At 40.6% G+C, this 14,208-nt stretch overlaps 1 protein-coding gene and 1 pseudogene across 1 annotated transcript; one reads left to right on the top strand and one right to left on the bottom strand.

The window, feature by feature from the left end:
• Positions 1 to 8,595: 8,595 nt before the first annotated feature.
• Positions 8,596 to 12,272, top strand: LOC121759738 (receptor-like serine/threonine-protein kinase At2g45590). Its single transcript, XM_042155423.1, has 2 exons — positions 8,596 to 8,669; positions 10,036 to 12,272. Exon 2 carries the CDS (start codon positions 10,132 to 10,134, stop codon positions 12,103 to 12,105), a length of 1,974 nt encoding a protein of 657 aa, XP_042011357.1. The 5' UTR covers positions 8,596 to 8,669; positions 10,036 to 10,131; the 3' UTR covers positions 12,106 to 12,272.
• Positions 12,273 to 13,725: 1,453 nt separating this feature from the next.
• Positions 13,726 to 13,822, bottom strand: LOC121793181 (annotated as a pseudogene).
• Between the last annotated feature and the right edge of the window lie 386 nt (positions 13,823 to 14,208).

Here is a 14,208-nt window from a genome sequence, read left to right on the forward strand (position 1 = left end):
AACCAACATGTTACATAAAGACAAAATTTCAAATTGAGTACTCACTACGTCTCATGTTACTTGCACTTTTCATCTTTATAGTGTAAAATTAAGCACAAGTCATTAGTGCAATAAAATTAGTATTTCAAGTATAATAAGAGAATACTTAATAAATGAACACTTAACTAACTTTAATATCTTAATTTTAAACCCTAATTTCTATTTTAAATAAAAATAGTCAAATAGTTTGAAAATGTACGAAAATAAAAAGTGCAATTAGCATGGAGAGTGCAGTAGATATGTACTAAAATGAAAAAAAATACTGCACTTTATTTTATGAGAGTTGATGCCGGTTTCACGAGTTATGAAAATACTTTTATACTTTGGCAGAATTAAATGTTTTAAACTGTACCCTTCTTTATCAAGGTGAGCTTATCTGACAAGTTACAAGATTGTTTAACCCTCGTTGAAAGTTTAATTGATTATAAAATTGATTGAAAAACTAACCATAGATATTTTTATTCTACTATTAAAAAAGACATTGTCGAAGAATCAAATGCAATCCTAATTGAAAAACTCACAATAGATATTTTTATTCTACTATTAAAAAAGACATTGTCTAAGAATCAAATGCAATCCTAGAAGGAAAAGTCAACACCTTTATTCTTTTAGGCTAATGCCCTTTTGTCACCAAATTTCAAAATTTTATCATCTTTCATACAAAATTAACCAAATTTTACTTTTTAAGCCACTAGTCAATTGTGTTCGTTTCACTTGCAATGTCATTTATTCCTATTTGTTTTTTTAAGCAACTGTATTATCAGAGAAATGTTAGACCATCCACAACGCGTCTCGCGCCGGGCTCGCGTCTCGTCTCGGAGAGACGAGACCCCCGCGAGACGCATTGCAGCGGCCATCTCGTCTCCAGCTCGCGACCGTCTCGTCGCGTAGCTCGTCTCGGAGAGACACGAGACGAGCTGTCTCGCCACGCGCCCGAGACACGTGGCACGTCCCCATGCGTGCGTGACGCCCACTCGCTGGCCCGCGAGTGGGCGTCGTCACTGATGACGCAATAATTCATTTTTTTTAAAAAAAAATCGATTTTTAATAAAAAAATTTTTTTTTTTCAAACGGTAATATTACCGTTAAATATTTATTTTCATTTTTTAAATTTTTAATTTTTTTACTCTATAAATAATTCTATTCCATACTCATTTCAAACACAAACACACATCTATTCCTCTCAAATCCTCTCTATCACTCCAATTTCCATCTTCAATCAACTCAAACAAATGGATCCTTTTGAGCAAATGCGCCAATTAATGGAACAATCACTCGAAGAAGATCGACGACGAGAGGCGGAGGAAGCCGCACCACCCCCACGACGCTACCGGAAGTACATCAATCGGAACCGGGAGGAAGCCGCTGCACGGTTAGTACGCGACTACTTCTGCGATAACCCGATTTGGGGAGATACCTATTTCCGTCGCCGTTTCCGCATGCGGAAACCGCTATTTCTCCACATAGCGAATACTTTGGCGGCCAGGGAGGAGTTCATCCGAGAAGGGTTCGACGCGGTCGGTCGTCCCAGCCACACGACGCTGCAGAAATGTACTGCAGCCATCCGGCAGCTTGCGACTGGACAAACGGCCGACATATTCGACGAATACCTGCACATCGGAGACAGCACTGGGCGCTTGTGCTTGCTCAACTTCTGCAGAGGCGTCCGGGCAGCCTTCAGTGATGAATTTCTCCGGAGGCCAACCACGGAGGATTGTCAGTTCCTCCTCAACCTGCACGAACAAGTGCACGGATTCCCCGGGATGCTTGGCAGTGTCGATTGCATGCACTGGCAATGGAAGAATTGCCCGGTGGCTTGGAGGGGTTCCTACACGAGCGGCCACAAAGGCACCCACCCAACCGTTGTACTCGAGGCCGTTGCCGACTACCGACTTTGGATCTGGCACGCGTACTTCGGGGTCCCTGGCTCGAACAACGACGTAAACGTGCTCCAACAGTCCGAACTCTTTACCGAAGTTTTGGATGGTAAAGCGCCGGCCATCAACTTCGTCGCCAACAACCGGCGGTATAAAATGGGGTACTATCTCGCCGACGGCATCTACCCGAAGTGGCCGACCTTCGTGAAGACGTGCGGCAGGCCAGCGAACCCAAAGCAGGCTCTTTTTGCGCAGAAGCAGGAGGCTGCGCGCAAGGATGTGGAGAGGGCGTTCGGGGTTCTCCAAGCGCGCTTCAACATCATCAAAGCCCCGGCTCGTTCGTGGTTCATGGAGAGCATGGTCGACATCATGTATACGTGCATAATCTTGCACAACATGATTGTCCGAGACGAAGGACCCGATGCCGGAAATTGGTTCGACCCCGAATCCCCCGGAAGCTCAACCGCAAGTAGTCCGCCGCGAAGTGGAGCACATCCATCTATACAAGAACGGTTGGCTATTCGGGCAAGGACACGCGACTCTAGCGCCCACACCCAACTCCAAGAGGATCTAATTGAGCACATTTGGGAAAACTTTGGCGGAGAAGATTAAATTATGTCATTTTTATTTTTTTAGAATTTTAATTATGTCTTCGTTTTTTTTAATGTTAAGTTGTAATATTGTTTTAATTTTAATACAGTGTGTTTGTTTAAATTGAATTGGGTTTTAAAAAAAATTATAAATTAAATTGAATGAATAGTAATTAAGAGACGGTATAGAGACGGTTAAGAGACGGAGCGTTGCAGGTTCCGTCTCTTAGTTAAGAGATGGAGGAAAAAAGGACAGTGGGGCCCTCAAATAGTGCTCAAATAGTAGTTAAGAGACGGTTTAAGAGACGGTATAGAGACAGCGTTGTGGATGGCCTTAGCCACCCAGTATCTGCAACGCTGTCTTTTATCTATCTCTTAACCGTCTCATCTCTTAATTATTCATGGGCCCCACTGCACTTTTTACTTCATCTCTTAACTAAGAGACAACACCTGCAACCCTCCATCTTTTATCCGTTTCTTAACCATCTCATCCCTTAACTATTCATTCAATTTCATTTTATATTTTTATTTCCAACAAATTCAATTAATAAAAAACACTCTTCATTAAATAAAATAAAAATACAACTTAAAATTAAAAAAAAACACATAATTAAAATCCTAAAAAAAATTACATAATTTAAAATATAATTTTATAGAAATTAAAAAAACTACTCCACCGGCGAATCATCCCCCGAAGGCGGTGGCGGTGCACTCAAGCTACCTGGAGGTGGAATACCAATTTGTCTTGCCATATACTCAATTCCGGCAAGATGAGCTTGATATTGTGGAGGCGTCATGCGGGAAGTGTCAGTCATCGTGGCGGTCAAGTACATGGACAATAGGGTGTTCGAGCCCGAGACCGAGCCCGAGCCCGCCTGGCTTGATTCGCTTCGACCCCTCTTCCCTCTAGCCGCCTTCGCCGCCTTGGTCCCTTGCGGCAGACGGCGCACGGGAGGACCCCCTGCATCGGTTGTTGTGCCCTCAACCTCATGTGAGGCAAACTCTTGTGCGGCGCAGCCTAAACCACCCTCACTAGCCGAGTATTGGCCACCCGCCGTGTGCTTCATGCGTTTCGAGGTCGAGCCTGTGCTGGACTGGACACCGCCAACCCATCTTTCCTCGTCTCTGACCACCTCCCAAACATCGACATGTTTGAATTCTTTGCCGTTGTCGTAAAAAAAGACTCGCAAAGCCGCTCTCAGAATGTCGGCTCCACTGGCTCCGCTTTGGTAATTCGCCGCTTCATTCTTGTAGATCCCACAATATTTTTTGACTTATCTGTCGACTCAGTCAAAATGACTGCGGAGCATCTTCAATGTGCGGCGGCGGGGGACCCCTTTGGCTTAATCTCGTTGTAGGCGTCGGTGACCTTTTCCCAAAAACACTTCCGGGTTTGTTGATCCCCGACGATGGGATCGTACGAGATGCTGACCCAGGCGTTGTACAGAGCCATCGTGTCCTTGCGGCTGTATGGATGACAGCCTACATCCTCCTCCTCCTTGGCCGCATCCTCCTCTTTCTCCACGGCGTCGAATGCGCGAGCCCTGGAGCTTCCACCGCCTCGTCCTCCTTCCGGATTTGGTTAATCCAGATAATCCTCCCTAATTTGGGATAATCCCTGCGAATACCTCGGGGCGGAGGGACGAGCGTATGCATCCACATCAAAATGGGGCGGTTGGTACGCCGCCGGCGTCGACGAGCCTTGGGTGCCCGGCGTCGACGAACCGGAACCGGAACCACCCAAGACATTGTACATGCCCCCCAGTCGCCAAACGCGTTTATGTCAAAGCCGACGGAGTCGCCAGAGTTTCTGTCGCCGGACATTTTGTAATGAAAATTGGAGAGGAAATGGAGCTGATTTGAGAAGAATAGATGTGTGTTTGTGTGTATAATGAGGATGAAAGATGAGTATTTATAGAATAAAAAAAGAAAAATAATAAAAAATAGCTGTTGAACGGTCATATGACCATTTTTAAATTAAATTTTTTTATATTAAAATCGATTTTTTTTTAAAAAAATATGATTTGTTGCGTCAGCGTGACGGCGAGTGGGCGTCACGCCAAGCGCCAGCGTGCGCCAACCGTCTCTCTGGGACGAGACGCTCTCCTAGACCGGGACGAGACGCGGGGCTGCAACGCCGTCTCGATGCCGTCTCGTCTCGCCGAGACGAGATAGAGATGGCAACGAGACGCGTTGCGGATGTCCTAATGAGCGTGAGAAACGCACGTCACACTAAAATTACTTTTTCATTTAAGTCTCTTTAAAAAATTTGATCAATCCATTTATTCTATAGTTTTGATTAAATAAATAAAATAATAAAATGAGCATGATTTTTATATAATTTGTCAAATTAATAATAGTAATAATAAACTTTCCAAGTACTCTTATTAGAATCAAATCAGATTTATTATTCTCCAAATTAATATATAGTACAATATCCGTCCCATAAAAACATGTGAACTTTATATTTTCGTCTATCTCATAAAAATATTGGCATTTTTATTTGTGGAAAGTTATCCTCAACTTATTACCCGTATACATCAATTTACCTACACCACCATGAGTCCATGACCCATCATTACTATTTATTAAACACTAATACTAATAATATAGGTCTTACTATCAACTAACAATACTTTAATTATTATTCTTTCTTTTACTCTAATAATTATTATGTACTCCCTCCGTCCCGGGCTACTCGCTCATTTCCTTTTCGGCTCGGAGATTAAGGAATGAAAGTATAGGAAAGTAAAAAATGACGGCTGTAGGTGAAATTTTTTACTAAAAATGGAAATAGTGCAAGTAACTTGGGACGCTCAAAAAGGAAATAAGTGCGAGTAGTGCGGGACGGAGGGAGTATAAATTTTTGTATTATTTTAATTACACATATTTTGATGGGGAAGGGATTCTTTCTAAGAGCATCCACTATAGGCTCAAAGGGGGTGGACGGAAAATCGGGGCGAGGAGGGGGCGGTCTATAGTGGACCGGACGTCCGCCCCGGGGTGGACAGAAAAAAGGGGGCGGGGCTGGGGCGGTAGAGGCTTCGGCGACTAGGGGGCGAGGACGGGGCGATGGTGGCGGCGGCGGGGGGACTAGGGGGCGATGGCGGGCGATCCTATAGTGGGGCGACGGGCGATGGGCGTCCGCCCCATTTGAATTTTTTTTTATATATTTCGAAAATCACCCTATAAATACTACTCCTCCACCATCTATTTTTACACACTTTCACACCCTTCATTTTCACACACTTTCCCTTCATTCACTATCTACACTTTCACTATAAAAAAATGCACGGTGGAGACGACGAATCCCCGGCTCGCACGAATCGGGATATGGCGGCAATCCTTCCCAGCCGTCAGGATATTCGGTCTCAATTACCTCGTTTTATAATTATTTAAATTCAGCCGATTTAAAAACGAAACGAAAAAATTAAAATGAAAATTAGTTATTAAATTTCGGGCTATTGGAAGTGTTCGCCTATAGTAGGGCAGTGGAAGAAAAAATTGAGGCTATGGATAAAAAATTAGGGCAGTGGACAAAAAAGGGGCGGGATTATTGGGGAAGGCCGCCTATTGCGGATGTTCTGAACCATTCTAGCCTGACTGACATAAAATCCGAAAACTTTATGATTAAAAATTTGAATTTAGTAACTAAATAGTGTCATGTCCTACTATTGCAGTAAACAGTAAAAACTGAATGCCCACATTGATTAGAATTCCAGTGTCTAAAACACTCCCTTCCTCATTCCATGGCGTTGAGTTATTTTTCATTTTGAAATATTGCATGATAGTTGAGGGCTTGAGGCATTTTTCCTTTTAACAAAAGATAATATTTATTCTTATTCTTAAAGCATCCACAATAGTGAACGAGCCGAGGGACAGGCGACCGTCAAATAGCTCGTCTGTCGCGCTCGTCCACTATTGAAATCGGCGTCCCGCTCACGGACGAGCCAGACGAACGACCCCTCGTCCGTCGGTTTTTGCACTCGTCCGTCGCGGTGTTCGTCGTCTCGTCCGCTATTGTGGGCGCCCGATGGACGACCGCACGGACAAGAGCAATTTTTTTTTACTGCTATGTGGTGCTGATGGAGTCGGCAAAGTTTTGGGCGGGTGTCGCCGCTGGCTGGCCGAAGTGGCAGAAGATCAACTCCAGCGGCGACTACAGCAGCAGCACCGGCTCCACCGACCCCCCCCCCCCCCCCCGACGATGCCGAAGATATCCCGAGTCCTCCCTCGTTTAATCGCCGTCGTTGCCGCCCGATTGGGCAAAAGACGGCGATGCGGGCGTCGAGGGGAGGCGCCAGCAGTGGGTCCCAGGAGATCCAATCGGCAGCCCTTGCAGATTCCAGTCGACCCCCGAGTTCTCCCGTATTGCCCATATCCAACATCATATGAATATGATAGAAACCATCAAGGACTGGAGAGCGACCGATGACCCCATACACAAGGAGATGTTGCAGGGGGTCATCGACTTGATGAGGCGTGATGCTGGGCTCCTACCAATCAGTGGTGGGGGAGCATCTGGGGACTCCGCCGCCGCCGCGACTGGCCTATGGGACGATGAGGAGTGAAAGGGGGGCGCGTGTGTCAAAGCTTGGGGATGATTTTTTTATTTTCTCTTTGAACATTAATTTTTTTTATTTCATTATGTATTTTTTTTAATTATGTATGTTTTTTTATTTATATAAAATGTTCGCATTTTTCTCTGTATTCGTGTCGAAATTTTAATTCTGTATTTAAATTTTGTATATAAAATGTGAAATTGTGTTGTTGGGATGTCTTTGTGCTTGTCCTAGTGCTAGTCCACTATTGTGCAGTGGGAAGTCCTTGTGATGTGACAGTGGGGTGAGAAGTTCTTATAATGTGGCAGAAGGTGTTTTTGGGAAGTCCAAGTGCTAGTCCGTAAAGAAGTCCTTGTTTTCGTGGATGCTCTTATTTTATTTTCATGATTACTTTATTCTGAAATTTTTTATTCTTACTACGATCTACTCCTATTTAATGCATTATTCATCTTTAAAAATAATTTGTTAAATTAAATAAATGCAAACTGTATGGGAATAAGAATTGATTGATGGTTACAGTTTGAGGATAGTCAATATGAAATAGGCCTATCTTGCAGTTTACATATTCATGTACACAAACCATAGACCCCACATAACTCCTCTACAACATATACAATAATTTCTATTCCTCCTATTTAATGTTTCTTGTTCTTTTTTTCTTCGATATTTTGCAATCAAGAATAATAATTGCCTCATTTATTCTTTTCACACACTATACACATATATCAAAATGCGAAAATTTCAATAGCTAGCTTGGCTTAAAAAAATACTCGTATGCATTATCCATCATGACTTATTATCTCATATATCTATAAACAAAATAAATTAAAGAATGAGTTGTATTAGTTGATTCTAATTTCTCTGTATATTTATAAAATCACAAATTTTAGTTGATTTTCTACAAAATTTAAACTTGGTTGCTAATACTGTATACGTCTCCAGAATTTTTAAATCGTAAGAAATGCTATGTACTCCACTACATAAATTAAAGAATTTTGTCATTAAATTTAAATTCATAGAAAATACTAATAGCATCAAACTTTGATTAAAATTAATAACTTTAATGACAAATAGCCAATTTATGTATAACAACAACAACAACAACAATAATAATAACAATAATAATAATAATAATAATAATAATAATAATAATAATAATAATAATAATAATAATAATAATAATAATAATAATAATAATAATAATAATAATAATAATAATATGAAATACTGAATATGAGATGCTATGAAAAGTGGGGCATAAGTTGACCTTGATATGGCATAATAATATGAAATACTAAAAGAGTATGCGATTATTTTAGTGGCTTGATTAGTAAATTTCTGCAGATAATGAAAATGTATAGTTGTAAAACATACCCTAAACAAAGTCTAATTAATTTAAATTGTTATAGTTTCATAATTAGTTAAATTGAATACTAGTAGCAGTAGTTAAATATTGGAATAAAATAAAAACTCAGATTTGTCACAGTTGTTCCGTCACAAGACTGTAGCTTTAGCACTGTGACAAAACACAGCTGAGAAAGAAACGAAGAAGACGACGACCAAGCTCCATAACGATCGTCACCTTCTCTCTCTTTCTCTGTGAAAAACACGGAGGCGGATCCTCTGCAGTGGAGGAAATACACAGCACCATGCTGTGCTAGGAAACGACGCCGTATTGCATTCTATTTCCTTATCTGATTTGTGATTCTGATTACTAACCACTTACTTTAGGTATTTGGAGTAGTAATTAATTATTCATTTTACAACATTTTGTTTACATAGAAATGCAAGCGAATAATGTATACAAAATAAAATAATAGTAATGAATTATTATGAAGAAACTTGAATTTATTATAAATTATGATAATCATAATCATTTTTGTTAAACATTTAATTTAATTTTTCTATTAATACTTTAGCGCACAATCAAGTTTGTGTTGCCAAAAAAGAGAAAAGACTCAGCTACAGTGTGACAACCCAAAAAAGAATACGACTCAGCTACAGAGGGGTGTAGGAAGTACTATATAGAGAGATAGAGGGTATGATACGTTGCTTATTTTTCTTAAATTGCTAACTTGCTAACTCATTAATGTAATGTATTAAAAATATCAATACGATCACATTAAAATGTCAACGCATATTTGTGTTGACATGTTAATAAACCGTGTTGACATTTTAAATGTCAATGTCAACATAACGTATTAAAACATCAACTTAAGTTTATGTTGGCATTTTTAATATATTACATTGATGAGTTAACAAGTTATCAACTCAAAAAAAGTTAGCAACGGATCATATCCCGATAAAGATATATATGCCATTAAATCTCACAAAGATTTTTTATTTGAAAAGATTTAACAATGTAGATGTTGAATTAAAAATTAATAAATTAAAAGAACAATATAAGAAAAACTATGTTTTAAATTCACTATTGTAACCTATTAAAATTTATTACTTCCTCGTCCTTAAAAAAGAGTACTAGATAACATTTGAAACTGAACGAGTTTTAATACACAGTTGATAAAATGAGAGAAATATAAAAAATAAAAAAATGATTAGAGTATTGACCCATTTTATTATAAAGGAAAAAGTTTCTTTAAATGAAATTTAATAAGAGATATTCCAAAATAGCAAATAGTCTATTTTAAGAAAGGGGGGATTATTTGACAAACTTGATTATTGGCTAAAGTATTAATAGAAAAATTAAATTAAATGTTTAACAAAAATGATTATGATTATCATAATTTATAATAAATTTGAGTTTCTTCATAATAATTTATTACTATTATTTTATTTCCATTTCTCTGTAAAAAAATGTTGTAAAATGAATAATTAATTACTACTCCTAATACCTAAAGTAAGTGGTTAGTAATCAGAATCACAATAAGGAAATAGAATGCAATACGGCGTCGTTTCCTAGCACAACATGGTGCGGTGTATTTCCTCCACTGCAGAGGATCCGCCTCCGAAAAACACACTGCCTTCTTCCTGCTCTCACTAGTCATTTTCTACAACCTCTATATACTCTTTTGCTTCTATCCGATTGTATCCAAATTCACGACAATGCCGCCGCACCACCGCCTCCTCACGCTGCTGCTCGCCGCCGCCTCCGCGTTGGCGCTCATCTTCGCATCCGTCGTCCTCTACCGGAAGATCACCCGAAAGAGGACCGTTCCGGCAGATCTGATGAAGCCTCCGTTTCCGCCGCAGCGCTTCTCCTACTCGCTCCTCCGCACCTCCACCAACTCGTTCTCCGCCGCCAACCGCCTCGGCCAGGGCGGCTTCGGCTCCGTCTTCAAAGGCGTCCTCCCCTCCGGCCAGGAAATCGCGGTCAAGCTCATGAGCGAGGCCTCCATCCAGGGCGACCGCGAGTTCCAGAACGAGCTCTCCCTCGCCTCGCGAATTGATGCCGCCTGCTGCCCTAATGTCGTCTGCGCGCTCGGATTCTCCACCTCCGACGCCGCCGCCGCACCCTGCGGTTTTCTTCAATTCGTCCGCCGGAAAAAGAGGAGAGAGAAGAAGCTAATCCTCGTGTACGAGTACATGCAGAACGGAAGCTTGCAGGATGCGCTGCTGGATCGGAAATGCGCGGAGCTCATGAATTGGGGGAAACGGTTTTCGATTATAATTTCCGTCGCAAAAGGCCTCGATTATCTGCATTTCTCCTGCGATCCGCCTATCATTCACGGCGATATCAAGCCTTCCAACATACTGCTCGACTCCAATTTCGACGCGAAGATCGCCGATTTCGGATTGGCGCAGGTGCTGAGCAAATCGGAGGAGATGTTCGTCGAGGAGGATGAGGACGAGGAGAAGAAGATTCATAAAAAAGGCGATGATTACTGCTCGATAATCGAGGAAAACGAGAGTTTCGTGACGGAGGATGCCGTGGTTGTGAATGTGGAGCAATCGCCGGATTCCTATTGTGTGAGGATAATTGATGCGGAGGAAGCGGCGGCGGCGTCCCCATCTGAGCGTGTGGAGAAGGAGGGCAGTGTTTCGGAAGGGATTTTAGATCGGATTAGTGTTGAGAGTGGGAACAGAAAAGGAGCAATTGGAGCAGGCAAGAGCGACGCCGCCGGGGATTGGTGGTGGAAGCAGGAAAATGTGGGCGGTTTATCGGATTCCGGCAGGGTAAAGGACTACGTAATGGAGTGGATTGGGAGCGAGATCAGTAAGGAGAGGCCTAAGAAGGAGTGGATCAGGTCGAAAAGCTCCATCAACGAAGAATCGAAAGCAGAGACAAAGAAGCAGGGGAAGAGGCTCGAATGGTGGGCTTCATTAGATAGGGATGCAGTGAGGAAGGAGAGAAATAATAGGAAGCCACGGGAATGGTGGAAGGAGGAGTTTTGCGACGAGCTATCCAAGAAGAAAAAGAAGAAGAAAAGGGGGCTAAAATCGGATAACAACGAGGGCGAAATGTGGTGGCAGAGGGATGACGATGGAGTGCCAGAGAAGAAGAGGCGGCGGAGTCGTGGCAGCCGTACCAGCATTGACCGGTGGCTCGACGGCTTCAGCGGCGAGTTTCGTGCAGGGAGAAGGAACAGTCAAGATTGGACTAATGGTGACATCCCAAAGAGTGGTGGGATTAGTAGCACACCTAGTATGAGGGGTACTGTGTGCTACATTGCTCCCGAGTATGGGGGTGGAGCGCAGGTCTCGGATAAGTGCGACGTCTACAGCTTCGGGGTGCTGGTGTTGGTGGTGGTGTCGGGGAGGAGGCCGTTGCAGGTCACGGCCTCGCCCATGTCAGAGTTTGAGAGGGCTAATTTGATATCATGGGCGAGGCAGTTAGCCTTGAACGGGAAGCTCTTGGATCTCGTGGATTCGAGTATACAGTCGTTGGACAGAGAAAAGGCGACGCTGTGCATCACCATTGCCCTTCTCTGCTTGCAACGGACGCCTAATAAGCGCCCGTCTATGAAGGAGATCGTGGAGATGCTCTCTGGCAAGTCGGAGCCACCCCACTTGCCATTCGAGTTCTCTCCATCGCCACCTTCAAGTTTCCCTTTCAGGTCGAGGAAAAAGGCCCGATGAAATTGAGGTCGTTTAAGGTTTATGCATTAGATCTCATTTCTCAGCAGAGTAAAGTTTCAAGCTTTTTGATATCGGTAATGCTATGCGGCCAGAACGTGGCTCACCACCCGATGGCAGTTTTGTAAATAGTTGAAACAAATAATATTATAAAATAATAGTTCTAGATAGTGCTCAAGTATTTTGACATAATCACCCTTATCCTTCCAATTCAAGAGAATACGCATTTAATTTCAAATTTAAATTTGAAAACAAGCTCTCTCTATACTAATTACAACTCCATTTCCCAAAAATAATTATTATCGGATCCTTAAAAGTGATGACATCAAAACATGACAGTATACTAGTCATATGAAATTTGTAAAATATTACAATAACTTTAAACAATTAAACGTGGTATAGTAATTATTATTGTTACTATTATTATTAATATTTGTTAATGTATTTACTATTGTCGTTGACTTTATTATAGTAACATTATTTTTTAAATTATCATCCATTTCAAATGTTAAACTTTGTATTATACTTTATATCACTAAATTTATATTAATTTATCATATACTATTAGTATTACGGAGTACTCCTATTATTTAATTATTGGTGCAAAACGTGACATACACTTTAGACCTATACAATAAAAAGAATTTAAATATTTAATTATAATATTATATTATACTACATTTACCTAATATTGTTAATTTTTATTATAAATAAAAATATGAGAACATAAGAGAAATAAGTATAAAGCGTTATCGAAAGTTGAGGAAAATATAGATGGAGAATTAGGGAAGGGGTAGATTAGTCTTGAAAAAATTGTACTTTCCAAGTGCATTAAATTTGGTTGAAAAATCTAATTATGGTCAGCCATAATATGACCATTTAGCATCACTCTTTTGATATCTACACTTTTACTTGTTCGTGTGCAGTTTCTTCTTACTTGATTAATAGGAAAAAAATGGGTTGAGACTTTTATATCCCTTTGGTCTTACATGAGCATGACTTTGGTACTGGTCTGAAAATTGAACTATCTTTTGACCACTTTAGCTGACTTATTTCATTGATAAAAGATGGGATATTTGCACCAAGAATTTAGTGCCACTAGCTTAGTTGAGCTTTGCTTTTAAAGCTCTTTTGATGGGAGTGAAAAGAGGCATTGTTTTCTAGCAAAGAGTCATTGATTTCAGCGTAGAGGGAGAAGCACAACTAGGTCCCAATGTGCAATATCATCTGAAAAAAGTGATTGGCATGTATATTCAACTACTATCTTTTTTAGTGCTTTTTTTTCATGGCCCCTTTGGGCTTTGACATATCTCATGTGATGCCACAAAGTAAAGATCCAAATTGATGTCACTCCATAAAGAAAGAAAGAAAGAAAAAAAAGTGAAGATATGATTGGTAGCTCACTCACTCACTCACTCACACATGACATGCTTTGCTTTTGAGATTGATTGTCATTTTGACCTTCCACATAATCTAGCATTATGTGTTTCCTGCTGATTGATTGATATTAGATCATCTACTAACTACATGGGACCTCTATCGTGTTCATGTCGTGTTCGTTAAACAATGTCATGTGGCTTTTTATGTTTTTTTTTGGAGAATGAGGGTGATGTTTATTCCATCAAAAATCATTTTCTTAATTTATGTGTGTCATCCTTGTTGTAGGCTAATCTTCTATGTATCGTTTCAATTTTGTCGAAGGTTTGTAACCACTGTAGACTACGTCTTGTGTTGTGACTTTTAGAAAATGGCAATTTCAGACATATAATAGCCATATCGACTTCATGTCGTTACCTTCCTTTAGAAAATGGCATTTCAAACATATAGAGCCACATTGACATAATATCGTTCAATATTTCAACCCAAAATAATATTATTATTTGTATTTTTAATTAGTTAGTAATTTAGTATCATATGGTATTTCACTATGCGCCTATACCTCCATGTGTGTTCAGTGTTTATAATGGTTACGTGGGCTTAGCCTTAGATAAACTATGTTTGGGCCCAAAACTTTTGATTTGGGCCAATTGTGTCAAAATATATTATGAAACTAAAATATACTACATAATAAACCGAGCCCAATGCCGCAATTGAATGAGAGAGAAA

The sequence above is a fragment of the Salvia splendens genome, chromosome 2, assembly GCF_004379255.2.
Source record: "Salvia splendens isolate huo1 chromosome 2, SspV2, whole genome shotgun sequence".
NCBI lineage: Eukaryota > Viridiplantae > Streptophyta > Magnoliopsida > Lamiales > Lamiaceae > Salvia > Salvia splendens.